Source organism: Haemorhous mexicanus, chromosome 5 (genome assembly GCF_027477595.1).
Source record: "Haemorhous mexicanus isolate bHaeMex1 chromosome 5, bHaeMex1.pri, whole genome shotgun sequence".
NCBI classification, from domain to species: domain Eukaryota; kingdom Metazoa; phylum Chordata; class Aves; order Passeriformes; family Fringillidae; genus Haemorhous; species Haemorhous mexicanus.
The window spans coordinates 38,713,067-38,740,934 of record NC_082345.1 but is presented as its reverse complement, the minus strand read 5'-3'; the positions used below and the strand labels follow the sequence as shown (position 1 = coordinate 38,740,934).

The window sequence follows — 27,868 nt, the reverse complement described above, 5'->3', positions numbered from 1 at the left end:
TTTTCTGCACAATCATTTATTTATTTTAGCAGGACCTCTAGTAATAAAATCAGCTGGGCAATGTTTCATGGAGAAGTAACTGCTTTTATAACCAGTTAGAAACTGAATTTCTGAAATAATGTCTTAGAAAAGTGACAGGGGAAAAATGAAGAGAGGACAAAAAAAAAGCCTAATATATTTTTACTTTGCATCAATTATGTCAAACTATAAAATTTCCATTGTCTAATTTTTTAGGACAAAAGACCTTGCCCTGACTGCCCAAACAGCACTCAGCATGGCAAACAGTAGAAGATTTGGGCTTTTAATCAAACACACATTTAACCAGACAAGACCTTGGGAAACTTCCCCAAATCCCAACCATCCTGGGCTAGAGCAGCAGAAGCTTTTGTTAGAATTACACAGCCCCTTGGGATGTGTAAGAAAAGCCTTGTGATGTGTAAAGAGCAGCCCCTGTGTTTATGGGGGATGGTAAATGAATGCCTTTCCCACAGTGGCCACCTGTAATAATGTCACTCCAGGAGGATGACACCATCTTCCCCTTGCCTTTAGCCAGCAGTGCTTAGCCATGGAGGCCATATGACATACACTTGCATGCAGAGCCTATAGAAAAGGTGTTCTTGAAGGTCCTCGGGTTTCATCTCCTTCAGATTCCCTCAGCAGGCCTGACTGATAGTATTCTTTCAATTTCTCTATGTAAGAAAGCACAGTGCCTTGGCTTTGTGATGCACTGTTCACACAGACATCGCCTGCCACAAGCAGTGCTCTGCTAATCTGCTGGGACACTCCATCATTCAGCGGGGAGGGATGTTTCTCCATGCTTTGGCTGCGGGTGCCTTGCAGGCCTTTGGGTTAAAAGAGCAGAACAGTGAGAGATGTGTGACAGTGGAACTTCAGAGTGATTCAGAGAGCTCAGTCTTGCACACGAAAGAGTGAAGTTAACCTGCGGTTGAGAAAAATCCACCTGTTACATCTTTGGCAGCCACTTTTTTGAGCTCTTCCACAAAATCTTTCTTCCCTACTGATCAAAGAAAAGTCCAATTTAATTTTGTCTTTATAGTTCATGTGACCAATTCTTGCTTCTTAATGGGTGAAAAACAATTCTGGTCTAGCAGAAGCAGTTTATCAGCATTCATATGTCCAGAAATAACTGGTGAAAGCAACACCTCTGGAAGAAAGAGAAGAGAGGTTTTCAGGAAGACTCTTTTTAACACAGAAAAAAAAAAAGAGAGAATATTTGATGTGACTGGCAGGTAAGGTTTTCTGTCACCAGGCCAACACCACAATGGAAATGAATTGGCAGCTTTTCTTCATGGGTGTGGTTAAATTGATACAATGGTACCCAGCAGCATTAATTCAAATAAAATGTTAAAAAGAAATGCAAAAAATGGAGGACAATCTTTTGAAGGTGGCTACAATATCATTCTTTTATACACATCTATCATGGTAAATTGTCATAAAGGATTTTTGTGGAAACTGCATTTTTTTTTTTCAGACAAGGCATTAATCATCTGATGCCCTAATTGCACTAAAATATAGTTCCTCATCACAAAATGAGATTTCTCCTGTGCACAGCTTGTAATTTTTACTGCCTTTTATAACTCCAGCACTTACTGAGTATTTGTATTTTTGATTATTCTATTCAGAAATTAACAATCTCGTTGCTAATAAACAACCTTTTTTTCCCCACTGGGCATGTGTTGCTAAAAGAAGAGCTAATCTTGATATGCTAGGTAACGACACATGAACGAGACCAACATGCAGAAAGCTCAGGAATATCCAGACATGTTTAACACTGGCAGCCACTAACAAGACTGTCAAGTGCCTGTCGAATTTCAGATGTTTTCCTTGCGAGGCTCGGTAGTGCCTATGAGCACTGCCAACAGATTGTTCAAATAACCCCAGGAACACACCCTTTCTAGGTCAGAACCAACTGTGAAGCTGAGTGCACTGTAATTATAGTGCACTTAATGAGTTACAGCTTGAGCTAATCACACCCCACTGAACTAAAAAGCTGTAATTACACAGGGAGATAATGTGAGCTTGGCAGGACCTCCTATGGCAGCCTATGGCTTGGAGGGAAGGAAGCTTCATAGCCAGTTTGCTGGTCACTACAAGCTGGGGCTCAACTGGGCAAATTTGGAATTCAAGAGGTAAAATCAAGTTTGTGGTCAACAGAGAGCAAACCTTAGTAGTATTAACCCAGCTAACACAAAAATGTTTCCATTGAAGGTTTACTTGGCATTAATGATTTTTGTCAGATCAATCGATATGATACCTGCTTTATGACAGCATTATGCTGTTTGAAGGAGGCTGATATAATTTACTGATGTAACTAAAAAAAGAACTGGGACCTATGTATGTTCCATCTGTTCCTCTTATGTTCCATGTAAGAAAGAGGTGTCTGGATGAGTTATTAAATTTAGGGCTTCACATTTACTTCTTGATTTCCTGATTTTCTGAAGGTCTCAATTTTACTTTATATTTCTGGAAAAATACAAAATACTATTTAGGCAGATTGAACTTGGTGCTACTAAATACTCAGTTATTGGTTAGATCTTGGTGAGTGGATGGGTTTGGTTCTGTTTGTGATGCGTATGGGCTGTGCTACAAGCAGAACATTTGACATACAGGTCTTTCTTAGCACCACAGAAGTCCCCCAGAGACCATTCACAGAAGTAACTTCAACAGAAATAATCTTCAACAAAATGCCAGCCAGTTGTATTTGAGAACCTCATGGTGACATCCTCTTTATAGAGGAGCAAAGCTGTGATAAATATAAGTAAGAGTGGAGGTATTTAATTTATATTTACCAAATATCAGTGGCCTGATCTAGTTGAAGCTGTCCCTGCTCATTGCAGGGAGATTAGACTAGATGACCTTTAAAGGTCCTCCAACACAAACTATTCTATGATGCCATCAAAGAGGAAGAGACTGGAGAAGGAAAAGTCCTTAATGAAATATTGGGTGGCTAACGTAGCAGAGAAGTCATAACTGCATGGGGTGAATCCAGCCTCTTGCTGGAACATTTCCAAAGAGAGCCATGGAGACAGTGGTCCCAATAGTAACGGCTTTTAGTCTTGTTCTGCTCTTTTAATTGGTGGAGAACTGAATTTAGACTTTGTATTCATTCACACATACAAATTGTTCTGCTACAACAGTATCTGCTCCAAAACCTCCTGTCTACCACAAGCATGGCTGTTGCTGTTGAACACAATCTGATAACTCAATCAACTAAAATGCAGCTTTAAATTCAGTGCCTATAGGCACTTCTTTTCACCAGGAGATGTTGCCATGACACATTTTAGCTGTCCCCTTTGGGCACTAGATCAGTGCAAGAGAAGTTGCTCTAATTTTCAGGAAAATGTTTCTTACAGAAAAGGACCAGATGGTCACTTGTGCCAAAAAGCAGAGGATAAGGGAGGAACCTTATCCTGCAGGAACAGTGGGATGAAAAGCGCTCATTGTGCTACCAAGTGGAAGCCTGCATAACCTGCTCCCTACTGGGGCTCCACAAGCTGCCAGTGGCAGGAAAGGAAGGTATCAAAGGGAGCAGCTGCATTGGGACCTCCCAGGATAGAAGCCATCTGGGCAGGAAAGTGACAATGTGGCACACACAGTGGAGAGGGGTCTGCCTAAAGCCAAGTGTGGAAGCAAGGAGAGTCTGAGAAGGTCTCTCAGGAGGGGTTTCTGCCAGGGTGGATTTCAGTGCAATGACCTTATTCTGTGGTTGTTGTAGCTTTTCCAATTTTTTTTCTTTTTGGTTTAGGTTTTTTTTTTTTGTTTTGGTTTTTTTTTTTTTTTGGGGGGGGGTGTTGGTTGGGTTCAGTTTGGGTTTTTTTGTCTGTGAGGAGATGAAATAGAGATTTGCAGATGAGGTAGGAAGTCCTGCATATACCTGGCAGGTGGTCACCAGGAGATGGCACCTTCCAATGCAGAAGGTGATGCTCCTTTCTCTCAGTATTGCAACTTGTACAGCAGGATCTCTTGTGAAGAGGAAGGTTTGGGACTGGAATGCTACATCATTCAGCCTCAGGAGTAAACAGGAGAGAGAACCATGTTCAAATCCTTGTGCTAGGTGCTGAGTTATTCTTCAGAATCAGTGAACTTTCTTGTCAGCACCCAGGCCCAAGAGAAAAAAGTCTGCTATGTGAAGCCATACAAAGATTGGCTATTATCAGCTGGTGAAAAGCACTTTTTGAGTCAACAGGTTTGCTATAGGCACAAGGGAGTGAAGTCTCTTGAAGCCCTTCCAAGGCCCTCAGTCCTTGCATGATGTGTCTGCAGGTTTCTGGTGACATGTATACCAGAAGAGAGAGGGCTATGATAACTATTGAGATTTTCATGATGCCCACATGGAAATGTATGCCCGTGAACTCACATCCTTAGCAGAAGCAATTGGCTAAGACTTTGGTCCATTTTATTAAAGTTTTACTTGTTTATATATATGAAGGCAAAAGAGAAAATCTAGAGAATGATAAATACCATATAAATATTCAACATAATTAGATACTTCTATTTTACATAATATATTTATAAACCCTGTGTTTGTATTTTGGCATTAAGGCACTGCATAAATGTAAATATTAAGCTAGTTCCAAAACAGGTACTTTTTTTTAAGCTATAAAGAATGTTGCCGAGGGGAGTTTTCTCTTTTAAAATCTCCACTACAAATATCTGGCTTAATTTTTATATTCTGAATTTTGTTAGCAAAGACAATCAATGTCTGGACGATAGTGGTTCTGCCCTTCCCCAGGAGTAGTCGCTCATTAACCCAAACTGCAGCAGTTCCCTGGAGCCCCAAAGTGCTGCAGCAGCATTGGAGCTCTGCTGAGGCAGGTGATCACTGCATCACTGGAGACTTCCCTGGTTTTGTAGAGACCACTGTGTGTAAGAGGACTTTCAAACCATCACTGTAACACAGAAAGGCTGTGGTCACTCAAGGCTTTAAAAATCTTGATTTTGAGGCCGGGGGTCAAGGTGGTCAGGCACTGGAAAAGGGATCCTCAGAGATTAGACTCTCTTTCCTTGGAGAGGTTTAACTAACTCTTGATGGGATTCTGAACTATCTGTTCTAGCCATGCCTTCTTTGAGCAGGCAAATGGACAAGGTGACCTCCAGAGGGCCCTTCTAGCTTGAATTATTCTATGACTCTATGATCTTGGCAGAAAATCTCTCTCTGCTGGGTCATATATAGGAATTTACATTATTTGTAGATAGCTAATAAAAGATGCTTTTATTGCCTTACTTGTTGGAAATACACTTGGTTTCTTGTTACTGTAACTCTCAACAGTGTCTGTACTTGTTTGACCCCACTGAGGAGGTAATAGAGGTCTCTGAGGCACACTATCCATATATATTGTTTAATTTCAACTCTGTGCTGCAGGATGGTGCTAGCTTTTCCAATTTTCTCCTTTACCAGGGCATGTAAGTGTTTATGTCCTAAGCTGTGTAACACAATAAGGAAAATAGCAAATGAGTTTCTTTAAGAAATTCTTGGCATTTTAATAACAGTACTCAGGCTGGAGATGTTTTAGTGCATACAGTGAAAGTTATTTGGAGTCCAAGGCCATTATGAAAATCAATGACACAGGTTTGAAAGCATGAAAGACTTGCATATTGTTCAGATCATTTTCAGGATACTATTTCCAATTCCCTTAAATGCATGGAAGAGTAAGATATTTGTGGTGTACCACTTCATTGGGGTTACATCTAGGATAATGTCATCTATCTTTCACTGTCAACTGGGAGATATTTCAAGCCAAGACCCCAATTAAGTCTACAGTATTCATGAGCTATGCCTGTGTTATTTACAGGATTGCACTTCATAATAAACACAATTCTGTATTACATGGTTAATGACAATCAACATAATTACTGTAACCTGGGTAGAAAATTGCTTCTGAGTTATAATGAAGCATTTTACAAAAAAAAAAACCCAAACTATTCCAAGACTTGAGAAAACAGCTTTAATGGAACATTACTCTTTTATTTTTTCTTCCCCCCCACCACTTTTTTCTCCAAACTCAGGTACTTTTAAGGCAATTCACCTCAAATGTGCAATTTAGAAGACCATCATCAGCAAAGTGGAGGACTGGAAGGCTAGAATTTATTAAGATGCTGTCTTTAATGCACTCACATCTCCTTACTGCAGTAGTAAAAGCATTACCAAAACAGAAAAGTCTGTGTATGTAAGTGTGCATGTATATACACAATCACCCAGACTTATACATGCCACAGCATGACCAAATTCCTGTGTTCTATGCTTCAAGGGAGAAAAAAAGTAAACTGCTTGGTCAAGCTATTACTAGAGGCCCTTCTGTATCAACCCAGGGGGCATTTGATAGCTGCAGCCTGGTTTTCTGACAGGAAAGGGAAAACTAAAGGGAAATTACTGGCTATTGCATTCAGTTTCATGGTCTAAAACTCATCAATCTGAAGAGCCTTTCCATGGTCATGTTGTACAGCCAAAGGATGGCAGCAGCAGCATGATCCCCTCAGCCAGCAACTCCCTTGCACAGGGAGATGTCACCCCCTGCAGCTGGACCCTGCTGCTGCCCTGTGCTCACACAGCTTCTCTCTCTGCTTTTGTGGCTCATGTCAGTTTTACCCATCCAATTTTCCAGAACTATGACTGGGTTTAAACCTCAATTGCTAGGTTATTTCCAAAACTGTATACCAACATGTTTAATTTTAGCTACCAAGTTCCTAAGTTTATTAAATTTTTTCAATCCTTGTTTCAATTTGCAAAACAGATGACCTTTCCTGAACTCCATTTCTATTCCTTTCCCCCTCCTAAGAAAGTTAATATACATACTTCCCCAATTATTCCTTGTTGCAAGGAAGCAACCCTTAATCTCTGAGACCTCCTGTACCAGTATTAAGCACTAATCCACTGGCAAAGATAAAAGTTCTAGGCACCTCTTAAAAATTATTTTATGAAAATCGGGGCTAGATTCCCCTTTTTGCTTTATTCAGCATACAGCTTACTTGAGAATGATTCGTCTATATGTTTTCTGGATATATTATGAATGACAAGCTAAAAATCTTTCATCTCTTGTTTGTACATAGTTACCACAGCTTGTCAATAAGCAATTTGGATTTTGCCCAGTTCTTGCAATGAAAGGCTGAAACTTCTTGTTTAAGCGAAAAATATTTACCCTGTACAAATAATGCCTTGCAAAAATTAATTACATATGGATTCTGAGCATACTCATTTTGATTACATTGATTTTCTTCCACAGCCTAAGGATTATTTTTTATCTTATCTAGATATCATACATCTACTATGATTTCTTTTTTATTGAGTCACTACTGAACAAAGTTACCTTCTGATTTTTGTTCGTGTGGTTTTTGTTTGGTTATTGTATTGCATTTGCATGGCAGGTGCTCTGGTAGCAGGGGAGTGAAGAGGTTCAGAGAAGCTGACTTTAGTTATATCCCCCCTCCCCTCAGGCCACACTGTGACCTGAGGACCTACAGGGGTGACATCAGAGAGAAGCTGCCAGCAGTTTCCCCATATCCAACAGAGCCAATGCCACCTGGCTCCAAGATGGACCCACTGCTGTCCGTGGCCAAACCAATCAGTGATGGAAGCAATGCCTCTGTGATAACGTATTTAAGAAGTAAAGAAAAGTTATTGCACAGAAGTAAACACAACCAGAGAAAAGCAGAGTGAGACTGTGGGGAAAGTCTCCACAGATACCAATGTCAGTGAGGAAGGAGAGGGAGGAGGTGTTCCAAGCACCAGAGCTGGGATTCCCCTGCAGCCTGTGGGGGAGGCAGGCTGTTCTTCTGCAGCTGATGGGGGTCCATGGGGAGCAGAGACCCACCTGCACTCCTTGGAGGAGACCCATGCTGGGGTAGGTGGGTGCCCAAGAGGATGTTGTGACCCCATGGGAAACCCGTGCTGGAACAGGCTCCTGGCAGGGGCAGAGCCACAGGAAGAGAAGCCTACACTGGGGCAGGTTTGCTGGAAGGGCTTGTGACCCCGTGGGAGACCTGCACTGGAGCAGTCTGTTCCTGGAGGACTGAACCATGAAAGGGAGCCATGCTGGATCAATTAATGAAGAACTGCAGCCCGTGGAAAGGACTCATTTTGGAGAAGCTACTCAAGGATTCTGGAGCTGGAGAAGGACTCCTTTCCCTGAGGAGGAAGCAGTGGCAGAAACAAGATGCAATGTTGACTGTAACCTCCATTTCTATGTCCTTGCACCAGTGAGCAGGAGGAAGTAGAGAATCAGGAATGAAATTCAGCCTGGAAAGGAGGGACAGGTGGAGAAAAGCTGGTTTTAAGATTTATTTTACTTCTCATTATATTACTCTCATTATCTTACTCCAATCTTCTCATTATCTTACTCTGATTTTGACGGGTAACAAATTCAGCTAATTTCCCTAAAGGGAGTATGTTTTCCCTGTAACCAGTAAGTGATCTCTTGCCATCCTTATCTTACCTCATGAGCCTTTTCTCCTATTTCTCTCCCCTGAGCAACTGAGGAAGGGAGTGATAGAGTGGCTTTGATGATACCAGTGCTTTCAGCCAGGTCAAACCACTGCCATCATACTTTGTAAGCATTTTCATTCCACCTTTGCTTGAACAGAAGCAGTGGAAGCAAAGTTAATGAACTTTCCTAATTTCCTTGTCAGATGACTCAGGATGCTCATTGTGACACATGCAAAAGAAGAAGGGCATATTCACTTTGGGTAAGATTTAATGTTGACAGTCCATGAAGAGATAAAGAGAAAAAAACACACCACACAAATCAAGAAAAAAGTAAGATTTCAGTTTGGAGAAAGAGGTGTCCAATATATATGAACAGGTTTCAGAATAGTTAGCATAGTGACAATACTCAAAGCATGCTTTCTTACACAGTTGCTCAAAATGGATGTACAAGCAAAAATAAGGGTACAAGTTCTTGGAAAAAAAAGTACACAATGCATGCTTTAGGTGTTGGAAAAAACAAGTGGCATCCCTGCACCTTTTGCCTGGGATTGAATGTTTGCTGTTTATCAGCAGAGCCAAGTGAGTGAGCGCCTTCAGGAAGGGAGCTGAGCTCTGTTCAACCAATTCCAAGTCAGCACTGCTACATCACTCTCCATTGTGCTTTACAGACACAAGGGAGACATCTGAGGAAATAGCTGAGGGATTCGATTCCCTTAGGGAATCTCTGGCTGAAAGCAAATGATATAAAAGATTATGCTCTTCCAAAGGGGAAAATGAAGGAGCAATCGTGAAGGAAGGCACAGAGCCTACATGAAACAAAATCACTGAATCCCTCTGTAGGATAAAACCAATATTACTTTTAACAGCTCTGATGGGTGGTACTTGCTAATTAGTGCCAGACACAAACATATTAACATTGCTGTATCCCAGTTCAGTGAAAAATAGGAAATTAAATAGGCTGAAAAAATGTTCACTCTGAGGGTAAAACATACAGCTGACTCATTTGCTTAGTAGCTAGTTAGTGCTAAAAAGGTTTTTGAGCAACCAAGATAAACATGGATGGTTAGGCAAGGGTCTGTCAGGAAAATGCTGGGCAGAGTGGTTGGTGATATGTAGGTTGATGACGTGAAAATTCTTTGCTAGAATCAAGGTACACTGAACCTTAAGAAAAGGGGAAAAAAAGAGAAAGCTTATTAGGAAGTCTCAACCACTTGTACTGGGCAAAATTAGGAGCATGAAAGTCAAACTGGATGGTTCTCTCAGTTGATGACGAAAAAGAAATTCAAGCAAGATACAGCTTCTCCAGTCTTATTGAGCACCTTGTTAATTAGAGAAAAAATATGGGAGCAAAGACACCAGTCCTGTAGATAAAAAAGAGTACAGACTTGGATTCTATTAGCTGCTGTTTTGCAGCAGGAGGTGCTAGATTTTTAAAATCCCAATAAGAAAGGCATTCAGATTCTGACAAGCACTGCTATTTATCAGCATCAGTGCTATAGAGAAAGAGAGGCAGCATAGATAATCTTATGTCTTCCAGATGCTGCCGATGCTGTGTTGCGCAGACTCAGACAGGCCTCCAGATCCCATCTGTGTAGAAGTTTACACCATCTTTTGTTTTTTGTTAATTCCCACTCTTTCAGGATTTTCTTAAAGCAAATCTGTGTTCATTGTTTGTGCTGTCATGTTTCCAGAAGAACTTGTTGCTGCAGTTTCAGACAAAGGCAAGGACATGCAGGTGGTGTGATCACCAGTACCAAGCTGCTTGCAGGCTTCTCCATTACCAGCAAGCACCCAGGTTTACTCTGCAGCAAAGGCACCTGTGCAGCACAGCACAGGTCAGAAAACCAAGCTGCAGCAGGGCACACCTGCTCAGGTTAGATGCGGTGTGGATCACTCATGCCTCAATGAATAGTGATCTTCTGGTCATGGACAGTGTCTGCTTGCTACATCTGCTTTCTGTAAATCAATAGTTAGGTTTAGCATTTCTGTTACCATATCTTTGTATAACTAGGCAAGTTTTATGAATAAATCATATAACATTTACCACAAATAAGAAGGAATGCAATTGCATGGTAAATAGAGAAGGTAAGTGCTTAAGTCAATACTACAGTTCACTTGGCAGAATGATATATTTGGCACGTGTGAAGAAAGAACTTTAACTGAACCATAAAGATTAGAGAGGTTAAACCTTTGAAACATGGTTGCTGGCAGGTTTGGATGCTTTTCTCTGGAGACCCTCTAATAAAAAGCCCTGTACATTGGTCTACTTGTGCTGTGATGGCCATAAATATGTCAAGTGAAATGCCAGCTAATTAGAAAGCACTTATTCAAGTTCTCCAGAGTGTATTAAGATGGAAAGTTTCACTCTCAGTCTACAACTTACTCCTTTCTTATTCAATCCTATTTTCCTGTTGTATTGCTAAGATTCTCATCTCCATTCAGCGACAAGGCAGTTTATCTAGAGACTTTTCAATGTAGATTCCTTTCTGTGGTCCTACTTAGTACAAGTCATTGTCCGAGGAGAGTCAGTCACAAAAGTCCTTGAGGAAGTGTGTCATCAGCTCTTTTTGTCCATCCAAGATTGATTGCCCCTTTCTCCCCCTTCCCCAAACCAAACACACACATCTCTTTGAAACTCAGAACTGGTGGAACTGGGCTACCTCCAACTGGGGCTATGGGATTTATTAGACTTGCAAATGGTGCAAAGTTCCTGCTGGTGCTATATGCTGCTCCCCAACGGGATAACATGGTACTGACTCCCCTATGGCTACATTAACACTACTCAGTAAATTTACTTGGTGAATTTGGTAAAGGAAACAATCTAATGAGACCAGGTACATTTATTTAAGGACAAGCAAGTTGGATGGTGAAATTATTCAGAACTGAACAAACAAAATTAAATGATATTGTATCTTTATATTACTGATATTTTGAGATAAAATATAAATGTCTAGAGTCCTTATAATTAAATCACCCCCATCTACAGCATTATCCTTTTTTGTGGTTCAGTTACTTGAGTAATATTTCAATTATAGTTCTGTCTGCAAATTAATTCTAAGATAGACTTGCTTGAACTATTCCTTTCAAGTGAAAATACTGGCTCTATTGAAGAGGACTGGCATTTCACTGCAGGTGCAGTTTTAAAATGGATTGTTTGTGCACTGATCTTATTTCTCTTTATCTGTAATTATGACCAATGACCTTATCTCTCTTGGCCTTGTTTGAACACCACCAGTTAGAGAAGCAAAAAATAGCCTAGATTGGGCTGGGGTGTTTGAGTCCTAAACTTTTGTATTTTCAAATTTAGAGAAATGGAAAGGGATTTGGGCCCTTTTTGCTACTGTTGAAGGTTATCTGGCTAGAATTTGACTGGAGTTGGAGCTAGATTTGTTGGAGGAGAGATATTGCCAGTAGGAGAAGAGAGAAGCCTTTGAGATGGATAGTCTTGAGACTGGCTTTTGTGTGACTGTGAGCATGGGCTGCTTGGATGACTATGAGTCCTCAGCTGTCTGGGTATAAAAGTGAAAGTGATTAAGTTTATTATTAAGAGATTAAGTTTATTATTTCAGTTTTGCACATTGAAGGCCTCACAGTGGAGGATCTGCAGAGGAGAGGGTAAGCTCCTTCTGGAGTGGGTCAGGTGTATGGGGCTGATGCACAAATCTCCCAGTCATTTGCTAGGCTTCTGGGAGAAGCAATTCTCAGGTCTGACCTTGAGCAGGTAAGCAGAGGACAAATGAGGGAAAGTCCTATCTCATATATGCCACAAAATTGGAGCTTCTTATTCCTGATGTCCTCTGTTGCGGGGGATATTTGGCAATGCTACCACCAGGTATTGGCACAGAGAAAGGTCTGCGAACCATTTTCTTTGACATGTAATAGGATTGGCCACAAGAGCTAGGTCAGGAGCACAGTCTGACAAATCTCTCACGTTGCTGGCTGCAATATCTTGCTCACATTCCCAGGGCCAAACTACTTGTCAGTTTTGGTGTTTATTTGAGGGTTAAATTTTCCCTTCATGTCAGATTGGCAGAGGCTCAGCAGCTTTTCGTTTCCTATAGGGCATAGTGCTGGGTCCATCTGCTAGAAATTCTCCAGGGATGTTTCACTAAGGGCAGTGCTGTGCCTCTCTTATGCTCTCTTTAAAGTGATGTCCTGGTGTAATTTTTTGAGGCTTTTTGCCTTTTGCACTACTGGTCTTGCATGGTCTCAGAGATCAATTTGTGATATGAGGTTTAGGTGAGGGAGAAACACTGAGGATCTGTCTGATCCTAATGTTGATGCCATGACAGTGTGATTGCAAGGAGTTCAACTCAGCGATGCAGAGGCTCTTTCCCAGTCACACCTGCTGCCTCACCCACAGTGAGCTTACAGATATTGTGTCCCCCTTTCTGTTTAATTTTCCTATTTATCTGCTGCTCTTCAATTCTCTCTTCTTCACATATATGCTGCTCTGTCTGGTTAGAAGGCTACCTAACAGTCTCAACAGAACCTTTCTGAAATAATTGAATATGGTTAATAACAGTGACCTTGGAAATTGTACTATTGTAACAATTCTCACCCATATCTTTAAATTCCTGAATTAGCTTTGGAGCCAGTATTTCCACAAAGGGCTGGAGTTGGAGGTGAATGCTTCATATAGCTTGGAAGCTGTGACTATATGTTTTCGGATGAAACATGGCATTGTTTCAAACATAAATCTCTTGGAGGCAGCAGCCACTTAAATTGGGTCAGAACTAGTGAATCAATGCAAGCAAAGAGGATGTTAGTGAAAGTAATGTGATTTTTATCTTCAAACTCTCATGAACCACTGAGCCTAGAAAACAAACTGCTGTACATCTTTGGAAGGCTGGACTGGATGATTAGCCTTCTAGTGGCATACTGCATTGATTTTTGTTCTTAAAGATATCCTGAGTCATCAATGGTCAATGGATTTTCAAATCTGGCAAACTCACAGACCTTTTTCTGAGCACAAGAGGATGTTTTCTGCATCTCAAGTGTCTTGAATCACTTACCAGATATCATCCAGCCCTGGTGAAATTAAGGGTACCCCACAGGAGTAAATGGATCTTTAAAAAAATAGGTTTTGTTCCTGTAGTGTGGGAGAGTAAGAAATGCAGACTTAGGTATACATATATCTAAGGAATTGCCTGCATGACTTTCTTTTCAAGGGGGTACACGTGGAGTGTAAAGCTGCTCTTAAATATGCACTTCTCAGGCAATGGCACTAATGGCACACCATGAATACAGTCTTCAGTTTTAACAGCAGCTGCTTGGTTAAAAAGGATGTTCTGTTGCCTGATTTTCTAATTCTGTATGCAATTATTTTGGAAATATCCTTTATCTGCAAAGCCCTGGGGAAGAAAGTATATTCTTTTCTGTTTTTGAGTGCTTGGGATTTGAGACACTAGAAACAGGCCAAAGCTTTGATGCTATTCTTGACATTTCGAAGTCAGCTAAGTGAAAAGTCAAACACTGCTTAATCACAGAGAAAGAAAAAATTATTACTATTATTGCATGTCAGATGCATGAGACCCCATGGCCTTGTTCCCTTGCTCCACCCTGCAGGCTGTATACATTCTGTAGTAGAAGATTTAGTGCAAGTGAAAAATTACAAAGCAGTGCCTTTATGATTAACAAACACTACACAAAAAAAACCCAACTTTGTTTCAAGAGAATATGGGTGAGAAGTCCCCTATTCTTTTCATAGCCACCCTTCCTTTCCTCTTTAGTACCCTTCTTTCTCTACCATTTTCTGCCTGTTGTAATGGTTTGTCTGCAATTCTCTCTATTTCCTCCAAAGCTTTACAGACTCATATAATTTCCTTTCCACTCAAGGGTTTTTTCCTGGTTTCTCATGTGCCCTCCCCCACTTCTTAATTTGCACCATTTCTGTTCCTCTTTTTATTTCTCCAGCTATTTATTGAGATTGCTGCCAGGTTAAGGCAAGGCTACTGGCAGAGGGTAGGACCACACAGGTGAGCTCTTTAAGGAACAAACAACTTAGGTGTCATTAGGCTTCAGTAATCTGCACTGTGCCCTTGGAGAAAGCATTGGGGTTCATTAGTGCCTAAAGCAATAAGCACAATCACAGAGTGGCAACTTGTCACTGGAGCAAAAGGGAAGAGCAGATGCTGATCTCAGAGCATTGATTAATGGGAGTCTTAAGTAATTCAATTTATATTAATGTTATCATATTGTCTACCACTGTTTGCAAAGATACCCACTGATCCTTTCACTTAAGAGGAGACCCCTGCAAATACTGGGCCTGATTCAGAGCTATCTGCTGAAATTTTGCACCAGCAGAACTGCAGTGCTCTCAGTGGAGGTAGGGCAAGTTTAGTGATGTGAGACCAGGAGCAGCAAACCCAGCCTGTACATTTTCTGAGCGTCTTCCAAAGTCTTCAGTTGTATTTTCAGAGTCTCTGCATTTCTGTTCAAATTCAATTATTCATGTTTGACAGAACCTGCTCTGGCACTATTGTGCTTTTAAAAACTGAAAACTCCTCCAAGGTATAGTACAGAAAAAAAACCCCAAACCCAAGCTATTGTCCTTGAAGGAAACCCTGCAAGGCTGCTGATTCTGTTATTTCAAGCAGACTGATAGCTTTTTGTCCTATTGTGTCCGTTCATAGTTGCTGAATATATTCTAAAACATCTCAATTACTCTCTATTTTACAGACATTTTTATTAGATCTATAATCTCATGCCTCATATCCTCAGAGGGTCCTCAGTGCTCTGCCATTGCTAAACAATTATCAGGGGGATATATTTTCTCCCTGATGGATTATAAGCTTTTCTTCCAGAGGCTAGATATTATTGCACATTTTATGTCAGGACAGCAGAGGCTCATTGTTTCTTCTTAATTGTTCCCACTAGAAGTCAAAAGCACAAACACAGAAAGAAGAGCTGAAGTGATAATTCAGGCAAGAGAGAGCTAGCAATTTTTGATGTCCAACATTCTCATAAAAATTCATTTCATGTTCCTGCTGACCTCTTTCTTGTTGATTCATGGCAGATAAACAGAACACATATCTCTTTTTTCCTCTGTCATAATGCATCAGAGAGACCAGGTTCCTCTCTTAGCCAGCCTCTTTACTGCAGAATAACAGGCTACAGGGTGGCAGATAATTTTGCAAACATTCATATTTTTGCTGTTCATTCTGCCCATGCTTTTTACTTCATCCTCTTCATATCCTGAAAACTTCACCCCCCACAGGTAGTCTTAACTCCACAAAAATCACCACTGAAAAAGCATGTTAATGCTGTCCCCAGAACATGATATTTCAGATGTCTGTTGTGCTTGCACTTTCCACGGCAAAACTACATGGAAATACATTCCTGTCTTTCAGCTAAAGGTGCCAAATTCATTAATCAGCTTTCTAATTAAGTCTAAGCCTCCATTGTCTTTCCTCTAGTCATCACAGTAGCAATGTCATAGATAAATAAGACTTCTTAGAAGCATTGCATATGACCTGTTTCATTCATATATGGGCACTTCCAAATAGGTATTTTAAGGAATATATATCTTAATGAATTGAAAGGACAGCATGTGAAGGAATCAGGCTAGACTTCTCAGTGTCAGTGTTTGGGAGACTTCCTACCAGCTGGCTGCTATGAAGTTGCCAAGACTACAGACTGCTGACATTCTTTAGGATCAAAGGAGAAGATGGGGAACCCGGAAGTCAACAACACTATGAGAAACGAAACAGCAAGACAATCACAATTTTTACAATAATTCCAGTGGGTCTTTATGGAAGCAAGTAAGAGTGTAGCATCAGATTTTTCACTAAAAGGTCAATCACTACAATGATTTTACTGATTTTGCTGAAAAAAGTATAAGGTTTATGTCTGCAAAAGTCTCACAATTTGAGGCTACTGCTGCCAAGTTTTTTCATTTATTCTTCCTTCTGTCTGAACACAGTCTTTGCCATGCATTTGACAAGACTTGAAATACCACTACAAAACAAATGCACACGGATTTGAGCCATCATCCTTTTGCATAAATGTATTATCTTCAGAAACACCTACATTACTTTGGAGCCAAAGCAATTTTTAAAAATATCACTCAGGGGAGTGATGGGTAAAATTATATCACTCTCCAGTGGAGTGCTAAAGGCAGTAGCCTCTGTTGAGGGTCACTCACAAATTCTCCCATCCTAATAAAGGTAGGTTGATGTCTGAACACTGTTATAGCTTTCACAGGCAGGATGCAGGGTCTCTCTCACCACCAGAGAAACTGGCTTTTATCTGTTTTGGGTGCATTAGAGAAGTTGGGCCAGGTCCCTCATTAACCACCTATCTCACCAGTAAAACTCTGAGATGCTTCATTCTTGCCAAGCAGCAAGATTGAGAAGGAGATAAATACTCATGGTTAATATAAAAATATTTAATGTTTCAAATTCACTCTTGGGTTTTTCCCACCCAATTTCTTGGAAAAGTTACCTACTGCCTCCTTCCCCATTCTGGCAGCAGCCTATGTGCAGGAAAACCCATGACTTGGTAAGAAAGGAGCTCATAACCATAGATTTGAAGTGCTCAAGCCTGACAAGAGATAGCTTTCAGGTTTAGAATGACCACAACCCCATGTTGTGGGTCTTCCTGTATTGCTTCTTTAAAAGAATAATACAGTTACATGTGGCTCCTTTTGGTATATTTTGCATTTCCAATCTGCCTTCTATTTGAATCTATCCATGTCTTAGGATAGGAATAGAACATTTGTGAAGGGCAAACTATGAGAGCTGATAGAGTTTCCAGCCTAACAGCACAGTGCCTTACACAGCTTAGCTTGCCTTGAGTTGTGCTTCTGTGGGGCGACTGCATTACAGTATCTGAAGTCTATTCATTTTCTCCTTTAAATTCAAGATCTCTCTTGATTTGTTGTCTCTGTCTTGTAAAACTATCATAAAAGTGTTTGGGACTTGGTTCTGATGTGCATCTTTGGCCACTTGCACAGCTGGCTCTGCATGATCCCGACCCCGAGCTGGGTTCACATGAACTGGCTCTGCTAATTCTGGAGCTGAGAGCCTTAGGGTGTTACCCAGCTGGCATCTGCAGAAGTGCTGCTGCCTTTCCCCTTGTGCTGCTCCATCAGCACAGGGCTCCATGCTGCAGCAGAGGGATGCTCCAGCTCAGGTCAGCCCACACCAGGGCTCCCTGAGCCCTGCTCCATCCAGCAGAGTTCTGCCTGTCCCTCCTTGACACAGTAGTACAGAGAGGTTTTGGGGCAATTTAGATGGGTTTGAGTCTCTGTATTTGGTTTTAATATTCTGCAAGTGGCAGAACCAACCTTGTGATGATGGACAATTGTCTGCAGAAAGTGCAGGTTTAGATTGTGTATTTCTATGTTTTTATCTGCTTTAGTACACTACCTTGGGCAGAAATGGTAGGAAAATATCTGCCATACAATTGTGAGGAAAAATGGAGTCAGAAGAGAGGATTTTATAGATCTACTCAGTACATGAGGACCCCAACGGTACCACCTGCCCACACTCCTGGGGCTCCCCCGCACTGCCCACCCCGTGTCAGCCCCCCAGGGCCATCAGCCCCTGCTCCAGAGATGCCACACAGCACAAGCCTGCAGCTTCCTACAACTCTGTCCATCCTGTCCCCATGCCCAGGGCAGCGACTGATGCTGATGCCCCCCTGCTGTCCCTCTACCAGCCCAGTGGGTACCTAGGCAGCAGCAGCTCTGCTCCTTTGCCTGAAGCTGTAGGACATGACACTGGGAAAAATTAGAGTTAAAAACTGGAAATGCCAGAGATGGGCTATCAAGCAAAATGAAGATATTCATAAGAAACTAAGCATATGGCTACTAGGTCTGTATTACATGTCATTTCACCTTGACAGAATTACCCCTTCTCCCTATGAGACAGGCAGGGACTGGGTTAGTGTTACACAGGGGAGCTCACATCTACACAACTGCCAGAATATTCTCAGCTGCAATACACCGACCTGCAACTTGGCAGATGAAATTATTGGTTTTGTTGTTAGCCCCCTCCTGCTCTATTAAAATTCAGTTTTATGGTGTAACTTTCCCTATGGACATGTTTTGTTATTTGTTTCCAAGACATGACAGAAACATTCATGTGCTTCTAGCAACTGCTGACACCTAAGAGAAAGAGCTTATAAATTAGCAGCAGCATGCTTTAGTATAATAAACGCCTTACTTCTTTTGCTATAATATATGACCATTTGTAGCAGTTTTAAAGCCCAGATATATACTCATCTATTAAATACCATTCTGTGTGCCAAACCTTTTACTTCCACTGTATTAAAGCATGAGTGAGCCTTTTTTTTTTTTTTTTTTTTAAGGACCACTAAAAGCACCAGCAATAAATGAAACCCAAGATGACCAAGGTCCTGCAAGTTCGGAAGTGTTGCCACTTCCCATTACCATCAAGATGTGCAGTTAGAGTGCTGGGAAATCTCTTAAGTGATGATTCTCTCAAGAACAGGGGATGAGAGTCTTAAACTTTGCAGCAATTCAAGGGAAGTGTGTCTCATCAAGCTGCAAGAATCATCAATGCTATTTTGACTGTGTTACCTCAGCATCTGAAGGGAGATAATACATTCATTGCATTGAAAATGTCTTGGCATCCTGAGACTTTTTTTCCAGAGAAGAATCATGAAAGAGGGTTAAATCATCTGCCTCTTTCTGGAATTATCTACATTGCCCATGGTTTTTGATGTTTCTGATCAGGCATGGTTTTTTACTTTGATCTGCAAGCTCAGAAAGGCAGACTTGTTATAGTGCATCTGTAGATTTCCATCCTCTCCTAACCCAGATCTTTGCACAGCAGATTAGAGCTGCGTAGCGCGGCTGTCAGCTTTAATGTGACAGCTCAGTTCGCCTGCATTTATTCCAAAAACAGTGCCACTGGTTCATTCCCCACAGCTTCAAGATTTGATTATACCAACTATGCACCTCCTATACATTTTGATGTATTTTATGATTCCCAAGCATGCCATCTAAACATACAACTTTCTGAACTCCAGGCTTGTTTTTTATAATCACACAGCATGATGTTTAACATGGGGGATGTTTGAGTTAGCATTTCAGATTAGCCATTTGCATCCAAACCTTATGAATGTTTGATGTATTTTACTTTCTTTATTATTTTAAATACTGGTTGTGGGGATTATTTCTTCATTTGGTCATACCTTCAATATTCTGGCAGTCCTTATATGAATCTAATAAAGGAATTTCCCCCACTGTATCAATGAGTCAGTGGAAGAGGTTGCTGCTATGTATCCTTGCTTAGTCAAGGGCAGAAAACTGCTACCACTCTTCCCCATTAAAACACAGTTGAATTTATATTGGCCCCTATGCTTAGAGTACTTGCCTGTGTGCAACTGTTATTAATTTACCTTAAATTCAGTAAAAACCTAAATAAGATGGTTATTCATGCAATATTTTCCATCACAATTTTGGAAGTTTTGATAAGTGCTGTTGGCTTATTTTGTCTGTCTTAATTCCAATAATATAATAAATATAAAATACATGCATGGCATGCTTTAAGGACTTTATCAAGCCAATTAATTGTTCTCTAAAAAAAACCAAAACAAACAAAACAAAAAACAACCAACTCAAACAAAACCAACCACAGAGAATTTAAACATCTCCCATGAAAAGCAAATAGTCACCCCTGAGGTGATCAGGCAGTTGGACTAGATGATTATTGTAGGTCTCCTCAACTAAGCACTTCTTGTCTCTTACTCTTCTCTATTATCAGAAACTTTCTAGATTTAATATTTCATTTTCTTTTTCACCACTTTTGATAAAGTTTCCCTCTTTTATATTGTTTTCCTGAACTATTCCTTTTTTCTCCTCTTACATGAAGGCAAAGTGCCTTTCATGCCCAATGAATGAGCAGGTCCATCCCTGGCAATACACCTCCCTTGACAATGGGCTCTACATATTCACTGCCATGACCATGATGACAACAATTCCTCAAGAGGATTATAAAACAATAGTATTCTAGGACCATGCTATTTATTGAAGTGTCTTATTAATTTATGTTTGGATATCACCTTGGTTACTGGAAATTAATTATTTTAATTATTAATTATTTTAATTCAGCTAGAAAACTCTCATTTGTAAAGGGGAAGGGTGTTAGTTGAGCATGTTCCTCAGAGCTTGCTTTATATCTGAGCAGGGAAAATATTGTTTTCATTTGATATAATGTACCAAAACCAATTCATTTATTGGCTTTCAACCAAAGATTGTAAATGAAACTCTTCACTGTTATTTTTCTCTTATTTTATCATTCAGCCCACTTCAACCTAAATTCCTGAGCATGCAATACTTCCATAAAACCATTGTTGAATATTTATTGCCTCATTCTCAATGATATCTTTTTAAAGTAATGGAATTACTATTAATTTTATTTTATTGGTTTGTCATTGGCTTTCATTTTGGCAGTGAGCTTCTGCCTCAGCAACTGCCTGTGTTTCAAAAATTCATTCTTTGGATAAATTCTGCACCTTCTCCAAAGGCAGCTAATTAGCCCAATGCAAAAGATATAAAGAGAGGTCTAGCAAAGGACAAAGGATAATGAAAATAGAAAAGGAAAAATGTAATCCAGTCTTCAGTTTAAGTCTGTTCATTTTTCTTTACAAATATGGAGCATAATTCAGTGTCAGCTGTTGTACAGGGCTGCATCACAGTAGTCCTGGGCTTCCCCAAAAAATGAGCACAGGCAGATGTGTCAGCGGAACAAACTGGTGTGGCATGCTACTGAATGTGCCAAGAACAAGCTCTGGGGGAAAACTCACAGGAGACTAACAGACTCAGGTAAACAAAAAATTATTTTAGTGCACCTATTAGATCTACCTAGTCTAAGTAATAAGAACACAAAGTAATAGCCTCTTTGGCTGTAATGAACAAAGAAAGGAGAGATGGTCCTCTGACATAAAAGAGAGCAGCAAAGTCATCCATGAGTATGATATGGTATCAAGATCAGATATTTAAAACACAGTGAGTGGGAAACAGAAGCACATAATCTTAAAGGGAAAAAAAAAAGTGGGAATAAAAAGTCAAATTAGATAACCCCACTCATTTTCTGTACTTTCTTCAATGCAGAATTTGTCAGCAGTAGAATTGCATCAGCAAAGATAACTGCATCACCTAGGGAAATAATATGATTGCTTTATGTCATTCAAGGGCTATACATATTTCATGCTAATAAGATTATTTTGGCAGAAAAGAAATATGCAATAAAATGCAAAACCACCAAAAATGGAGAGCAAGGGTGCTATGCTTAGCAGCAGCTTATGTTTAGTGCTCACCCCTCTGTGTTCAATACTAAGTAGTGATTCTGAAAAAACTTACTTGAAACCAACAGAAAGTTGGTTTCAGTTTCAGCCGGTGAGAGAAAGAATTTCTCCAGAAAGAGATATTGGATTCACAGGCTGATGTGCTTACTCTTTTGAAAGCACAAGATTAATTTAGACAGTTAGGGTTCAACAAATACAATATATTCAGGTTTTTTGTTTTTTTTTTTTTAAGAGATGTCTTGCATCTTGCAGATTGTCCCTGTTTTATCTACGTGTTTATGTAATCAGCATTATATTTCAATAACTCTATGGGGAAATCCCTCTGAATATAATTGAATACAGGGATTTGGGGTCCAATTATACAGTGGGAAACTACATGCAGAAAAGGCTCCCTTTAAATGAAAGGGTGACAGTTTCACCACTGGAAGGGCATTTGCAGCTTCCAGTAGTCAAATGGAAAGTTTGTTCCCTTAAGGAAAGTGAGGGAGGAAATAGTACAAATATATTATTTTTCTGATGTTTTATATCAAACATTGCCATTAGGCCTTTTTAAGCAATCTCCTGGACTGTTTCCAAGGGAGCAAGAGGATATGTAGCAAAAGAGAAGACTTAGGCAGTCATCCTGTTCTGTAAAAGCACCTATCATTTGCAGACCAGTAGACAATATTATGGCTTCTTATCCCATCAAAAGAAGCTGCCCCCAACAGATACACTCAGGAGGAGTAGAGAAGAAGGTGACTTTCCCTTTTAGGACCCCTGTCCATGCTGTGTATGCTACAGGCTACAGGGAGGACCCAGACATTGGAATAATAATTCAGCTGAGATTTTTCCAAAAATTTTCCTCTTATTTTAGGAGGATTGCTTCATGGTATCTAAAACTGCCTGGCATGGCATACAGTGCTATTTGGCAAAGAGTAAGGGATAGTATAAACACAGCATCTGACTTTCCTCTCTTCACAACAATACGACCACCACTGGAATTCAGAAACACACTGATATAAACTGGTGTAAGAACACTGCCAGGCTCTCTTTGGTGATGCTCAAGAGCAAACTGCCCAACGCAGCCACTGTGACTGATCCTCTGCAGTGGCTGGGCAGAGAAGAACCTGACCACGCTTGGTAGTGAGGGAAATCACTGGTAGTGAGGGAAATCACATCCCCCACTGCTGCCTTGTACTGCAGCACTGGCTGACATGTGGCAGCACATTACACGGCCACACGGCTGCTGTCCCCAGCCATCCTGGTGACAGATGCTGCCACTGCTGAGTAAGGACACTTGATCCCCTCATGAGTCCTCTCCTGAACTGCCATGGCTTTCAGCCCAGGATGCTGAAATCTCACATTACCCTAGAAGAGAGGGCTGAAGCCTGCAGTGGTTCAGGACTGGACCTACAGCGAGATCTGATGGATGTGCCTTCCAGGACAGCCACCCCTCTCAAGAGCTGGGCAACCAGCTGGGACCAAAGCAAGGTTTAGTCACGCAGGTTTCATTCATATCCACACAGCTGCCAGAGCCCTGAGATACTGTAACAGAAGCAGTGCCTGCAGTTACAGGAGGCACTATATTGAAGAATTTCTGTTCTGTCTGATTTCTGTTTTCAGTCATGCATATTTAATATTCTCTTAATGCACTTGCTTTGAGAGCATTTTCAGCCGGATTATATTTTTAAAGACAAATTCTGTGGAGCTGTCATGCAAACTCACAGGCTTTCAGTCACCCAAACTGGTCCAAACTGTGAGAAGTGGATGTTCTCCATGTAGGAGTGAATGCAGAGAGGAATCACAGACTTGGATAAACCCCTGCAGAATGACATGTTTTATATATTCATTTTGGTATACACATTTAGATAGGTGGGTGTCATTTCCAATACATAAAGCACAAGGCTCAAACAGTAATGAGATTAGAAAGTGAAGCATAGATACAGAATAATAAAGATAATTACTCATAGCCCCTCTGCAAATATACTCAGAGAACAGGACCATGACATGGCTTCTCCAGATATTTTAGCCCTTGAGAGTGAAGCTGCTTTTTTGGATCACTATGCAAGTGACAATTATGCAAGAGAAAATTTCAGAGGCACCTCAGTATGGTTAGCAAATCCATCTGATGATTTATTAATTAGAACAGGATTAATCAAAACTATGCATGAAAAGTGAAGGACGTGCACAACTTTTTAAACATACACAGTTTTGTAGTGTTCAGGTACTTTTGACTACCTACCTATTTTTGTACTAAGACATTCCAGTATTTTTACTTTAAGTTTTGACCTGCCATGAGAATAAACATTTAGCTTTAATTGCAATATTTCGTTGCAAAGTTAAACATTGCTTATGCACACTTTTAGTAGTTTTAAGTGTTGACAACATAATACAAAGCTACTACTAAGAAATGTATGTTAAGAGTCTTTCATTTCTCTGTCACATTTCACAGTCTAGCAGAATACAGAAGCTAAAAAAGCTACAGTCATGCCTAGTACTGAATCATACGTACAGATGTGTATTCCATAAATATGTTTTGTCTCTGCCAAAGGGTTTTCTTCCTAATAACTTGTTAAAGAAGATAAAACTCATGTCACAGAATAGAGACTCATAAGAATTTTTGCTACTTACTTCCCAGTTTGGCTGTTGTTTGGCTTACCTGAAAACTAAAAGGTCTCCAGACCTTATGCCCCTTTTCACAGTGATTAACATAAAGCAAAACAAAGGCAAGAAAATCTATGTGTCTGTGGTACTGGTGAACTGTTTTCCTTTTGTGAGAATATGACCTAAAATAGTTTTCCAGTGTGTGTGGTGTTTAACCAATATTACAGACTTGTCCCTGTTGCATGCCTAGTTAAGTAGAACTGGATAAAACCTCTTGGGTCAATAGGGAGAGCACTTCACACATCAGCTATGGAGCATTCAATGCAATCACACTGAAGAGCATTTCCTGCCATTGATCAACAACAATTCCTGGCATTTACAAGCCATCCTTAATCAGAGAGATAAAATTGCTCTGCAATGGTAATAAATTCCCAGAGTACCCCCCTGAATGAGATGACAAAGCTCTTGATTTACACATGAGCAAAGTAAATCATAGAGAAGTTAAATACTTGCTTAAGGTCAGATAGTAATTTTTCTGGCAGAGTCCAGAAAAACATTTAACCTTACAGCCTTTTAGATTTGTGGGAAATAGGAGTAAACTTTGTTACTGTAGCAGATTGTTGGATTTGTATCTGCCATTTGCTTACTCTGCACAGACCATAACCTGTCTGTAATGACAATGCAAAACAATGAAGAATCACATTTCCATGCAATTATGTTATATTGTCTGCAGATTAGGAAAGGACAGGGAATGCTTGAAGTGTGGAAAACTTTTTAAACTTCTGAACTACTGCTAGCTTTTGAACGAGGAGCTCCAGTGCAGAGGCACAATAGCACAATCCCATATTCTAGTTCTGCTGTTACTTGGCAGTAAAAGGGACACTTGTTCTGAAGAAAGATAAAATAGGCTGCACATGAACTATACTCACAGATCAGGCCCCAGTTCAAACAGCAAAAATTCTCTGTACAGAAATATCTGGGAACAGAATTGGTTTGCAAGCGTATAGATCTGTGAAGAACAGACTATAAATACCTAGACAGATGTCAGAGTATTTGTTTACAATCCAGTTCAGAGCTATGGGACAAAGCATAACTTCTTCAGAGTTCTAAGGAAAAATAATCTGAATGGTAAAAGTACAATAAAGATTTTTAGTTATTTTATCACCCTTGCTTTTATTATAAATAGGAGTGATGAACTGTCATGATTAATAGGATTTCTATTTCTGGAGGTTGTAGGGGGTTGAAAACCCTCTTCCTCATGCAAATCAAATTGCAAATTATATCTAAGCCCTAGTACATTTAATAATATAGACAGTTAAAAAAAGAACCTCTCCTGTATACTCAGTTTCTTGTTCTGCTCTTTTAGCACTTCAGCCCTTATGGTTTCAAATATGTGCTTTGAGACCTGTTTCACACCCCCGCTTTCTAAATCTTATGTCATTCTTCTTCACAATTTTGAATTTAAATACATTTTAAAGAAAGACATTTATGGTTTAACATTTTAATAATGCTGCAGTCAGATTTTATTAGTGCTTCTCTGTTACATTTTGCATGAGATAGGAAAGAGTAATGAAGAGAGTATCATTGTAGGGTTTGAGGCTTATGAGCTTAACGTATTATGATACAACAAAATGTATTATCCAAAGGTCCCTTTCTCACAAAGGCAAATGAGAGCACCATAGATATAGCAATATAGAGCAGTAGTCAAACAGCAATAGTGTTCTGTAATTGCAAAACCATTTTTGATTGAAATGTAATTTATTAAAAAAAAAAAAGAAATAAAGCGCTTTAGGATTCCTGATCTTGGCTGTATGCACATTACTCAGCCTGTGAGAATAGAAATGACCTAAACAGAGCTATTTTGTAACTTGTCCCCAAATCCACAGCCATCTGATCGGGATGTGAGGAACCACCGGCCCAGTAGGGCACAAATGGCTGGAAGCAATTGCTTCCTCGAAGGAGTCCTCGGGACTGCTGGGGGTTTCAAACATTCCTGCAGCTGGGAGCAAAAACCTAATTAAAACCTTCTTGCTTTCTTCCCAGGCTCTCTTTGCTACTCCAGCAGGCATGAAGGTAACTCCCAACAAAAAATGGACAGACACTGCTTAGTATGGAACCAAATCTCCATTAAAGGCAGAAGGTGAAGGGCTCTCTTTTCGCTCACATTCCAACTTGGAATGAACCCCACTCCTTATTAGGGGCATCTCCACAAACCTGTGCTACACTGAATAACGATTCCAGGAGAACTGCTACGGTATGGCCGCAGACACGGGGGTGCGCGCACACGCGCGCACACACACGCACACACACACACACACACGCACACACACGCACACACACACATCCGCAGGTACCATACACACACACACGCTGTGTGTGTGTATACACGTACACCCCACACGACACACGCTCTGTCTGTGTGTATATGTACACCCCACAGGACACACGCTGTGTGTGTTGTATATATGTATACGTGCACACCGATACGTACCCCGCACCCTCAGCCCGCCGCTCTCCGTTCTGTCCCTCCCGCCCGGGCCGCCGAAGGAAGCGGCGGCGCGCGGGGGCGCGGCGGGCACGCGCACTACCCGGCATGCAGCGGGCGCGGGGCTCGCAGGAAGATGGCGGCGCCGCTGGAGGAGTACGAGAAGGAGGAGGGCTGCGTCCCCATCCTGCACCCGGAGGTGCGAGCGGCCCGCCCGGAGGGAGCGGGGCGCGGGAGCGGGGCTCGGGGCGCGGCCCGGGGCGCGGCCGGGGCGGTGTCCCGCCGTGGGGCGGGGGGGGAGCGGGGCTCGGCGGGCGGGTGCGCGGAGGGCGGGAGGTGCGGCGCCGCCGCCCCCCGCCGCCGGCCTGGGTGTGCGCGGCGGCGGCGGGCCGGGGTGGGCAGGGCCGGGCCGGACCGGGCGGGGAGGCGGCTGCGGGTGGCGGGGAGCGGTGCGAGGTCCGCCGCCGGCCCTCCGTGCGCCCTCGCCGGCAGTCCCGCCCGCCCCCGAGCCGGGGGGCGAAGCAGCGGCGGGGGCAGCAGAGGCGCCCCGGGTGGTGCCGCCGCACCGTCCCCTGAGCGGCAGCGCTCGGAGCCCGGCCCGGCCCGGCCCGGCCCGGCCCGGCCCGGTGGAAGCGGCTCGGAGGAATAAGTGTTTCTCCTTGGGTTTGATGGCACTGGTCTGCAGCTGACCCGCAGGTCGGGGGCCATCCAGCCCAGCGCTCCCTGTGTGGCGTGGGCTTATTTAGAGAGCAAGCGGTCTGGTTTTTTTCCAGTGTGTTGACGGTGGGAGGAATGTTTACAGGTAACATGTAGAGGTCGTTTCATGCCGTTTTCTTTTACCCTTCTTTTGTGCCGCCCACCTTTGTCAGCAGCATGTGTGTATTCTTGAGGACTAGCATGGTTGTTTTGAAAGGTATTTTAAATAGTTTAGAAAAGCTTTTACATTTGGACTTGTCACCTGATACGTTGAGGACTGTAAGAATTGATTTTTCAGCCTACAAAACAGAAAAGTGCATATGTCAGGCTCCAGTTTTTGCTAAACAGATGGTATCTTTTCCTTAAACAGTATCTTAAAAGACTGC

General features: G+C 41.5%; 1 protein-coding gene and 1 long non-coding RNA gene across 3 annotated transcripts in view; one reads left to right on the top strand and one right to left on the bottom strand.

The window, feature by feature from the left end:
- Positions 1-26,924, bottom strand: LOC132327574 (uncharacterized). Its single transcript, XR_009486554.1, has 2 exons — positions 26,793-26,924; positions 1-1,165 (listed from the first exon to the last, which is right to left on the bottom strand). It is a non-coding gene; the product is annotated as an uncharacterized LOC132327574 (long non-coding RNA).
- The window catches only part of ZDHHC17 (zinc finger DHHC-type palmitoyltransferase 17), a 65,739-nt gene continuing 64,758 nt past the window's right edge, over positions 26,888-27,868 (top strand). For both annotated transcript variants that reach the window (XR_009486553.1, XM_059846877.1), the window contains exon 1: positions 26,888-26,985. Coding sequence is in view for 1 of the 2 variants with exons in the window: in XM_059846877.1 (XP_059702860.1) it covers positions 26,923-26,985 (63 nt within the window). In the remaining variant the exon portion in view is untranslated. The remainder of the gene's footprint in view (positions 26,986-27,868) is intronic.